The 10,314-nt window shown below is 47.8% G+C and overlaps 1 protein-coding gene across 1 annotated transcript; it reads left to right on the forward strand.

The window, feature by feature from the left end:
- Positions 1–1,104: 1,104 nt before the first annotated feature.
- Positions 1,105–4,623, forward strand: LOC134378503 (HLA class I histocompatibility antigen, A alpha chain-like). The gene is made up of 8 exons (XM_063097682.1): positions 1,105–1,183; positions 1,491–1,760; positions 1,962–2,237; positions 2,861–3,136; positions 3,260–3,364; positions 3,796–3,825; positions 3,967–4,014; positions 4,178–4,623. The coding sequence occupies exons 1-8, from the start codon at positions 1,111–1,113 to the stop codon at positions 4,180–4,182; spliced, it is 1,083 nt and encodes a 360-aa protein (XP_062953752.1). The 5' UTR covers positions 1,105–1,110; the 3' UTR covers positions 4,183–4,623.
- Positions 4,624–10,314: the final 5,691 nt, after the last annotated feature.

The following is a 10,314-nucleotide window of genomic DNA, read 5'->3' on the forward strand; positions in this document are numbered from 1 at the left end:
TTAAATATTTTTAAAACAGGTTTAATTTTTAATATGGTAATTTTTTTTTATTGTATAGGTAGAAATTAGATAAACAATTTATTTTGGGGTTAATGAAAACAGACAAGGGTATTTCAATAATTTCATGAAAAACTTGAGTTAAAAGATAACACGAACCCTTCCATGAATCTTTTGAAGATCCTCAAGCATTAGCTACTGCTTTAGCAATGTAAAGTAAGGCAAATCATAACTAAAGCCAAAATGTTTCATTATTTAATTATACTAAGTTTCCATTTATATTGTCAGAGCTAGGGCTCAGACCCTTCAAACCCATTGTACAGACTGGGTCCCCAGTCCGTTCACACACCAGGCTGGGTCCCCAGACTCCTCACATGCCAGGCTGGGTCCCCAGACCCCTCACCTACAGGTCCATGCCAAGTAATTGGGGAAGATCCTGGAAGCTGCTGGCAGACGACAGGAGCTCAGTCAGCAGCAGCAGCAGCGGGGGCCTCTTGGAGGGTCCCGGGGACACTGGAAGCAACAGCCTCCAGCAGCAGTAGTGACCTCCCTGTGCCCGCCCTTCCCCTAGGGGCATCCCGGGGGGGCGGGGGACCCTGTGGATCAGAGCCACTCGTTCTTTATATTTAAGTCCATAATTTCTAATATGGTAAATAATGACAGATATAACCCACATGAAAAATTACCTTTGGGGTCCTCACTAATTCGAAAGAGCCTATAGAGATCCCGAAACGAAAATGTTCGAAAAGCGCTGACTTAGCTCCTGGGCCACCAGGATTCAGAGAGACCCTGTGACAGAGAACGATCCATAGGTGCAGAAGGACAGGGGTCAGGACAAGGTCTCAGGTCCAGGGTGAGGCTCTCAGGGTCTCAGGCCCGAGGCTGGTGTCTGGCAGGGAAGCCGAGCACTGGGGATCCCCAGGTCCCCGGACTTTCACTTCTCCCTCTCACAACCTGTGTCGGGTCCTTCTGCCCGGACACTCGTGACGCGGCCCCAGTCCTCACTCCCATTGCGTGTCCGGATCCTAGAGAAGCCAATCAGCGTCGCCGCGGTTCCCGGTTATAAAGTCCCCACGGTCCCGCCGGGACTCAGATTCTCCCCCGACACCGAGGATGGGGGTCATGGCGCCCCGAACCCTCCTGCTGCTGCTCTCGGGGGCCCTGGTCCTGACCGAGACCCGGGCGGGTGAGTGCGGGGTCGGGAGGGAAACGGCCTCTGCGGGGACAGGCGCGAGGGGACCGCCTGGCGGGGGCGCAGGACTCGGAGAGGCCGCGTCTCCGCCGCCCCCGACCCAGGCCCCTCCCCACCTGGGCCACCCCCTGTCCTGCCTCCCCCAACCCACGCGTGAGTCGCGGTCCTTCCAAGTGCCGCCGCCCCTTCTCCGTCTCCCTCGCCCCCTCCTCCCTCCCGCCCATCAGCCTGGGTCCCGGGGGTCCCGGGGGTCCCGCACCCGGAGGAGGGTCGGTCCGGTCTCAGCCCTCCCCGCCCCCAGGCTCCCACTCCATGCGGTATTTCTACACCGGCGTGTCCCGGCCCGGCCGCGGGGAGCCCCGCTTCATCTCCGTCGGCTACGTGGACGACACGCAGTTCGTGCGGTTCGACAGCGACGCCGCGAGTCCGAGGATGGAGCCGCGGGCGCCGTGGGTGGAGCAGGAGGGGCCGGAGTACTGGGAACAGAACACACGGACCGCCAAGGGCAACGCACAGACTTTCCGAGTGAACTTTCGGACCCTGCTCGGCTACTACAACCAGAGCGAGGCCGGTGAGTGACTCCGGGGTTCGCGTCACGACCCCCATCTTCCTCAGACGGGCCGGGGTCGCCCCGACACTCCGGGTCCCAGATGCACCCTGAGGCAGCGGGTCCCGCTGAGACAATGGACCCGGGAAGAGCCCGGGCGGCTTTTACCCGGTTTCATTTTCGGTTTAGAAATCGCGGCGCTGGGTGGGGCGGGGGCGGGGCCAGGGTCTCACACCCTCCAGGTGATGTACGGCTGCGACGTGGGGCCGGACGGGCGCCTCCTCCGCGGGTACAGTCAGGACGCCTACGACGGCGCCGATTACATCGCCCTGAACGAGGACCTGCGCTCCTGGACCGCGGCGGACGCGGCGGCTCAGATCACGCGGCGCAAGTGGGAGGCGGACGGTTGGGCGGAGCAACTGAGGGCCTACCTAGAAGGAGAGTGCGTGGAGTGGCTCCGCAGACACCTGGAGAACGGGAAGGAGACGCTGCAGCGCGCAGGTGCGAGGGGCCGCGGGGCAGCTCCCACCTCCTGCACACGTCCCCGCTCGCCTCCCACACGGGGGGGAAGGAAAAGGGACCGACGCTAGAGTGTCGCCCTCCCCGTAATCCAGAGGGAAAGAATCCTCTCAGGTTTCCAGACCTGGTACGGACAGTGACTCTGAGGGCCGCCCTTCTCTCAGGACACTTAAGGGATGAGTCTCTCCAAGGCTGGAGGGGAAGACAGTCCCTGAAATACGGATCAGCGGTTCCCTTTGACCCCTGCGACAGCCTTGGGCACCGTGACTTTCTCAGACCTTGTTCTCTGCCTCACACTCAGTATGTTTGGAGGTCTGATCCCGGCTTTTCTGATTCTCGGCCTCCTCCCAGGTCAGGACCAGAAGTCCCTATTCTCTCCCTCAGAGACCTGGAGCCTCCTACCTTGGAGTTTTGTCTTACCCTAAGTCTAGAACTTTCCAAGGAATGGGACATTATCCCATATGTCTGTGTCCAGGCTGGTGTCTGGGTTTTGTGCTCTCTCCCCCACCCCAATTGTCCTGTCCGTTCTCGATACAATGAGCGCTGCTTCAGTGGCCCATGGGAAGTAATGCAAAGTGTTTGAATTTCCTGATTTTTCTCCTCAGACCCCCCAAAGACACACGTGACCCATCACCCCATCTCTGACAGTGAGGCCACCCTCAGGTGCTGGGCCCTGGGTTTCTACCCTGCGGAAATCACACTGACCTGGCAGAGAGATGGGGAGGACCAGACCCAGGACACGGAGTTTGTGGAGACTAGGCCTGCAGGGGATGGAACCTTCCAGAAGTGGGTAGCTGTGGTGGTACCTTCTGGAAAGGAGCAGAGATACACGTGCCATGTGCAGCACGAGGGGCTACCCAAGCCCCTCACCCTGAGATGGGGTAAGGACAAGAATGAGAGATCAAGTCTTTTCTCAGGAAAGTAGGAGCCATTCTGGAGACCTTCAGCAGAATCAGAACTGAGGCCTGGAGGTCAGGGCCCCTCACTATCCCTTCCTTTCCCAGAGCCGCCTCCTCAACCCACCATGCTTATTGTGGCAATCGTTGCTGGCCTGGTTCTCCTTGGAGCTGTGGTTGCAGGTGTTGTGATGTGGAGGAAGAAGAGCTCAGGTAGGGAAGGGTGAGGGGTGTGGTCCGAGTTTTTTGTCCCACTGGGGGGTTTCAAGTCCCAGGTAGAAGCGTGCCCAGCCTTGCTATTGGAATGTACCATCCACACACTTATGTGCTTACCCAGCACGGGTCCCTGTGTGCTGACACTTACTTTGTTGTAAACACATGGACAATGAAGACAGATTTATCACCATAGTGGTTGTGGGGATGGGGACCAGCAATCTGAGTTCAGAGTGGAAGTTCTCTGCTGAGGACAGACATCCAGAAGGCCAGTTGGTCCAGTCTTTGAACATCTGCTTACCTTATGTCTACTAATCCTACTGAGGGTTCACAGTCACAATTCTGGAAATTTCCCTAAGGTCCAAAATTAACGGAATTCCACTAGGACCGCAGGGAAAGGGACCTTCTCACAGGATGCTTTCTTCCCACAGGTGGAAAAGGGAGCTACAATCAGGCTGCCTGTAAGTATGGTGGGGTGTGATCCCTGAAACCCTTGGGATAGTGTAGAAGAGAGCCCATGGGGAGCTCACCCACCCCACAGTTCCTCCTTTAGTCACAACGTCTGTGGGCTCTGACCAGGTCCTGTTCTTGCTCTACCGCAGGCAATGACAGTGCCCAGGGCTCTGATGTGTCTCTCACAGCTTGTAAAGGTGAGACTCTGGAAGGCCTGAAGTGGGAGAGAGAGTGGGGCAGAGGGACATGACTGGGGTATGGGGATTCTCTAGATTTGGACATTTTGAGCATGTGGGGGGCTGTTCAGAGTGTCACCACTTACAGTGATTTATATACATTTATTATTATTTTGTTCTACAGTGTGACATAGCTGCCTTCTGTGGGACTGAGTGATTCCAGATGAGTTCGAGTCCCCCCGCAACACCACCACTATGACTTCAAGAGCTCCTCCCTGGCTTCTCCTTCTGTAGCTGGCATCAGAATATGTCTGTGTGTCTGTGTTACTGTTAGCATAATGTGAGGAAATGGGGAGACTGGCCCATCCCTGAGCACCAAGACCCCTTCCCCACACTGACCTGCGTTCTCTTCTCTCATCAACTTTCCTGCTCCAGCAGAGGTGGGGCTGGGATGCCTCGATCCCTGTCTTAAATTTGTGTTGCACTGAGCCACAGCTTTTTACTTCCCTATTGAAAAGAAAAATCTGGAAATGAATTTGTTTGCAAACTCTTGCCATAGATGGGTTAATTAAAGGAGAAGAAGATTCTTAAAATTTGAGAGTGGAAATAAAACCCGAGAAGTTTCCAGAATCCGTGTTTGCTGTGCTGAGTCTGTTGCAGGTGGGGACAGGGGAAGGCTGTGAGGAGCCAAGCGTGGATGGGGCTTGTGCCCAGTTGGTGTTCAGTCCATTGCAGGCTTTGATGTGGTCATTCCTCAGCTGGGTCATCTTCACTGCCCCTTTGTCCTTGTCCCTTCATTAAAACCTTGTCCCAGCAGGACCTGTGATCAGAGGGACTCAGACATCACCCTGCTTTGTCCTGTCTCCAAGACTGTGGGCAGCGAAGGCACCTGGGTCCTGCCCTCAGCCCCCACTTTTTATGTGCTTATATTTTGTGTCTTTTTTTTCTGTAGAGGATTATGCCTGTTCTTGTTCTTGTGTTCAAGTTCTGGTCTCTCTCTTCTGTGGGTGTCCCCATCCCTGAGTGCACAGACACGCTCCTGCCCTGTTACATCTGCTCTGCAGGTTCCCCTGAACAGAACAAAGTCACTCCAGATAGCCTATGACAAAGTCCTTCATGTCCTTCAAATCTTCCCTCCAGGGTCACCTTCCAATGAGAGTCACGCTGCCCTTTCCTGTAACAGCCCTCTTCCATGTCCCCACACACCACAGTCCGGATCACCTTCCCCACGGCACTTACCACCTTGTAACGTAAGCACTTGCCTTATTTACGCTGCTTGTAGTGCATCGTTGGCCTCTTCCCACTAGAATACATGCTCCACGCGGTTGGCAATTTTGGTCAGTTTTTAGTTCACTGACATATTCTAGATACCAAAATAGTGTGTCAAATAGCCAGCACTCAGAAAATATTGGTTCAGTGAATGATCATTGAAGAGCACCTCCTTATTGTAGAGACACTATCTTTGTTGTTGTAGCTTCAGACCAAATGCTGTTTTGTGGCAGCTACAGCACAATGTCCTCTCACACTGACATCAATGTCACCTGTGCTCTTCTCACAAGTGCTGCTCTCCTCCCTAGTCCCACACCAGCCCTCCTGCACACTACAGCACAGTTATATTTCTCTCTTAAGAAAAGAAGAGCGAGGGATCTGTTACGATGGAGCAGAGAGTAACTGAACTGAGGTCGGAGGTGCAGCCAGAACATGTAGGCCTGGAGGATGTTGAAAGGGTTTTTGAGTGAGAAACTTTTGAACAAAGACAGACATGGTACAACTACTCTTCTGAAAGGATCAGGCTGACTGCTATGCTGAGAACAGGATCCAGAGATGAGAGAAGAGTGAGGAAGGAAGAAAAAGCATGGGGAACTAGTCCAGTGCTCCAGGCCACAGGTGTCGGTTACTTCAACTGGGGTGTGAGCAGTGGACTGGATTCTGGACACATTTCAAAAATGGATTTCACAGCATTTCCCAATGGAATAAATCTAGGATATAAGAAAGAGGGAGGACACCAAAAATGTCAGACCATGTCATTAGAAATGCAGAGTTGTCACCAGTGAAGATGGAGAAGACTCTGGCAGGAGCACCTTTGAGGAAGGGACCTCACAGGCTTTCAGTTCAGGAGATGTTGAAGCTCTGATATCTACTTACAAATGCAGGTGAGGTGGTCAGGTTGGCAGTGGGACACACATATCTTAGAGACATTGAGGAGAAATGTCTGGGCTGGAGAAATAGTATTGGGAGGCGATGTCATAGGTATTTAAATCCTTGAGCACAGATGAGGTCCCTGTAGAAGAGAAAGGGAGCAAGGAGCGAGCCCTGGACCTCCAGTGCTAATCCATGTGATCACACCACATGCCCAGAGTGCACTGCACAGTTCTGACACCACATCTAGAAGGCACATAGACCAGGGAGTCCTAGACATTCCTGTGCACAGGAATTACCTGGACATCACTCTTAGACTCAGACTGTCTGGAGTCGAGCATGAGATTTCATATTTATAACAAAGTAGCTCTTAGTGCTGATGCTGCTGGTCTTCAGATCACACTTGCAGTAGCAAGAACATAGACCCAGATTCCCAGGCCGTGAATCAGCCTCACCTGTAAGACCTGTTAAATAAGTGATTCTTGAACCCTATGCATAATATTAAGACACTGGAAGTCTAGGAGAAGCTTGAGTATTACAAGCCCACAAGCAATCCTGGTGCTCAGTCAGATGTGGACCCACTGAGGCCAGTGGTCAGAGAGCATCCAGAGAGGGGAAGGATCTTAAATCCACATTTATAATTTTTTCCTGGGAAAGAAAGGAGAGGACATTTTCCCTCAATTATGATACCTGATGTTGGTTAATAAATGTCATTTTCTCTACCATGGAGTATAGCCAGATCAAAGATTTAGGACATGGCTCTCAGATGAGCATAATGAAAAATCTCTGAACGCTACTCTCCGAAACAACTCCCCAGACTGGTTTCTCACTCAATTCATGGAGAAAAAACTGGATTGAAAGCTTTTCTAATTTAAACATCAAGCAATTTTTATATATGGTATGGACCTATTTTATTTTGGGGAAAGACACAGAAAGAAGCTTGAGACTATATGGCCAGGGACAGAATCCACAATCTCAGCCTAGCCCGGGTCCCACGTAGGAACGTCTGCCCCTGCTGCTACTCACAAAGAGAAAAGTTGTTTTTATCATGAGGGCATGTGCTAAGTCTGAAGAAATTTTACCTTTGCTTTTACCATTCACACTGATGCTGGATACTGGACCCTGCAGCTAAGACTGCTGTCACTGCTGTTCCTGGAAACGACATTGCTACGGCCACTCATGCCATCTTTACCAAAATGCGTTTTGCACCATTCCAGGTTTTCTGTGTCACCACATCCTAATCAAAGGCCAATATGCTGTCATCAGACTGGTCGAGCCAAAGCTTCTAATTTCATGAAGGCTCTAATTGTCTAATGGCAGTAGTGTTGGGGAAAGTGAATTTTCCTCTTTAATGAAAGAAAGTGTTCTCTAACTCCTACCAAGACTCTTTAAATATGGAATTTTCCTAATGTAGAAAGAGAGTTCAGACACTGGAGGTTGGGGGATGAGGGATGGAAAAAGAATGGCAAATTTTAATTTCTGGAACAGTGATTTGAGATTAGAATTTCAACCCGTAAAGTGTAAGCAGCACGGTTTTTTTTTTTTTTTCAGTGAATGACTAATAAATAACAACTTCCAACTTATTCCATTGATTGTTTCAGGGCCAGCTTTCATGTATTCCAGTTTATACTCTCAGATAGGTGGAGTAGCATTGTCTGATGGTAAAATGATTGCTCAAAACGTTTCCTCCCCGGCTTTGTCTCTTGCTAGGATTAAAAAACCCAGGTCTGGAAAACATGAGAGGACTCATGTAGTCACTGACATTGTATATTAATTTTTATATTTTCTATAATATGCATATATTTCTACGGAGCGTATCCATAACATTCATCAGTTTCTATGTGACTGCCCACAAAAGTCTAAAAAGCCATCTTTAGTTTAGATGCCACGCTACTGACACTGGTATAGGAACATCTGATAACCAAACTGTTTTTACCAGACCCAAGGACATGACATAAATGTTCATCTTCTGTTTGACTGTTGCTAGTCTGGGACAAGATAAGGTAGAGGATTACTTGCCTACTCTCACTCTCACCTTCTGTATGTATCTTACTGTGTACTGGAAACAGTGCACAGACCAGCGATAGCCCAGACTATACTTTGAATAGCATCTGTATTCCTGCATCTACCCTGGTCTCAGATTAACAGCAGAATTAATCAGTAGTTTATGGAGATTCCATTTCCAGTAATTTCGTGAACTAAGTTTAAAGGTTGCCTCTTCCAATAAAAACAAATAAAAAGAAGAGAGAAAATGTAAAAGGCATCTGAAAATACAGAAGCACAAGCAGGAGAATATTTTAGGCTAAAATATAAATGTGGGCAGAAATCCAGAAAGGAAAGTTGTTCCTATCGTGAGGGCATTTGCCAAATCTAAAAAAAATTGACCTTTGATTTTCTAAGGTTCGCAACAAATAGTAATAGGAGGTGATCCTTAGAGATTGATCATATTTGGAATAGAGTAGGAGACATTCTTGCACCCCATAAAACCTGGAAACAAAAGATTTATTACCTCAGAATAAAAGAAAGAAAATCTATTTTGTTCCTCAAGGGTATTCTAAGGAAATCTGACTTTGAGCCAGCCAAAAAAAAAAAAAAAAAAAAAAAAAAAAGGAGCAAACCACTGTATTTATGTTTGAGAATTTGTAACCACCAGCCAGCACTCCTACAGAATTTTTGCCCAAATTGGTTTTACCATTTTGGGCCAAAATAACTTTAAACCATGATTTTGTTTTGTAATTTTTCTGGATTGGTGGTGAGCCAAACATTGGAAGAAAGAAACAAAAATCTCTAAACAAATCCACATTTAACCAATGTGTCAAAGAATTTACACAATGATTGTAAAAGAAAAAAGAGCAGCTTTGAGGTAGAAAACCTGTAAATACAAGTGGGAAAAAAGTCAATATGGCTGAAAAACAGTAGCACCTATAGATAGTAAACAGAGGCTCATAGAATTTTGAAGTCTGTGAAACAAAAAATAACATAAACAGTATTATGTATAAAGAAAAATATGGCAAGCTTGAGAATGCCCACAGAATGTAGGATACTAAAAATGACATAGCTGCTTTTCAAAAGGACCAAATTATTTTTAAAAAGTAAAATTATAACAATTTGAAAAATTCAGCTTGTTGATTTTGCTCTGGGCCATGATAGAATGGCAAGGACCAGATTTACTCTTGGGCCTTAAACACGACAAATTCAGAAAAATATATAGGAAGAAAAAGGCGTTTAGACATTGGAAAACAAGCAGCCCAGAGATTGGGACTTCTGAGAGAGGAGAAATGAAAAAGATGAGACCTACCATGTCCAGTTTCCTTCCTGGATGGAGGATCCAGGACACAGTGCCGGGAGAAGTCCCAGCAAAGCCCAACAGTCTCAAGGAATTGGAAAGACAGAGTTGTGAATTCAGAGATGCCAGAACAGCTAGAATATGAGAGATGAGGCGACATTGAGAAGACATCTGAAAATAAAAAGTACTGGAATTCTACAGAGGATACCCCTCAAGTCTTTAGCACATCAATACATGCATATGTGGAAACTACCCAAGGACAGGGAAAGAATAATCCAAAAGGATGACAGGGAACAGTACCTAGAGATACACATGGCAGAAAATAATAGCCAGATTGGAAGCTTCATAATTTGCTGAGCATTAGATAGAGTTTTCAGAAGGATCTTGTGTCAGTTATGGTGAATAATTAGCCCCAGGCTGAACACTTTAAGATTTGCCTAACAAATATTAAAAGTAAAACCCAAAAGAATAAAACAGCTCCTGAATAACTTAGTTTGTCCCAGTGATGAAAGTTCAAGAATATATGAAATGCAAAAATATCTAGCACCTAACCTGGTAAAGTCATAATCACTGGCATCAAATAAAAAGAATAGCCAGGCATGCAATGAAAACCCAACAAACTCAACTCATAAAGCAGAGAGAAGCCATCATCTGAACCAACCTAGAACTGACACAGATGTAAGAATTAGCAGACATTGACATTAAAACAGTTACAGTAAATGAATTCTACACGACCAGCAAGTTATGGAAGACATGAAAAATATGTAAAAGATCAAAATCAAACTTCTAAAGTTGCAAATGTATAAGATATAAAATACACTGGAAGTGAGATGGGATTAATGGTAGACTCTATGTTATAAAAGAAAAGATCAGTGACCTTGAAGACACAGAAAGAA

Source organism: Cynocephalus volans, chromosome 5 (assembly GCF_027409185.1).
Source record: "Cynocephalus volans isolate mCynVol1 chromosome 5, mCynVol1.pri, whole genome shotgun sequence".
In the NCBI taxonomy this organism is placed as follows: domain Eukaryota; kingdom Metazoa; phylum Chordata; class Mammalia; order Dermoptera; family Cynocephalidae; genus Cynocephalus; species Cynocephalus volans.

What these genes read in the sequence shown, in the direction of transcription:
- LOC134378503 (XM_063097682.1), top strand. Translation starts at nt 1,111, where the DNA reads ATGGGGGTCATGGCGCCCCGAACCCTCCTGCTGCTGCTCTCGGGGGCC. An exon ending in CCTGACCGAGACCCGGGCGG is followed by an intron (nt 1,184 to 1,490) that starts GTGAGTGCGGGG and finishes CCCCGCCCCCAG; the next exon opens with GCTCCCACTCCATGCGGTAT. An exon ending in CTACAACCAGAGCGAGGCCG is followed by an intron (nt 1,761 to 1,961) that starts GTGAGTGACTCC and finishes GGGCGGGGCCAG; the next exon opens with GGTCTCACACCCTCCAGGTG.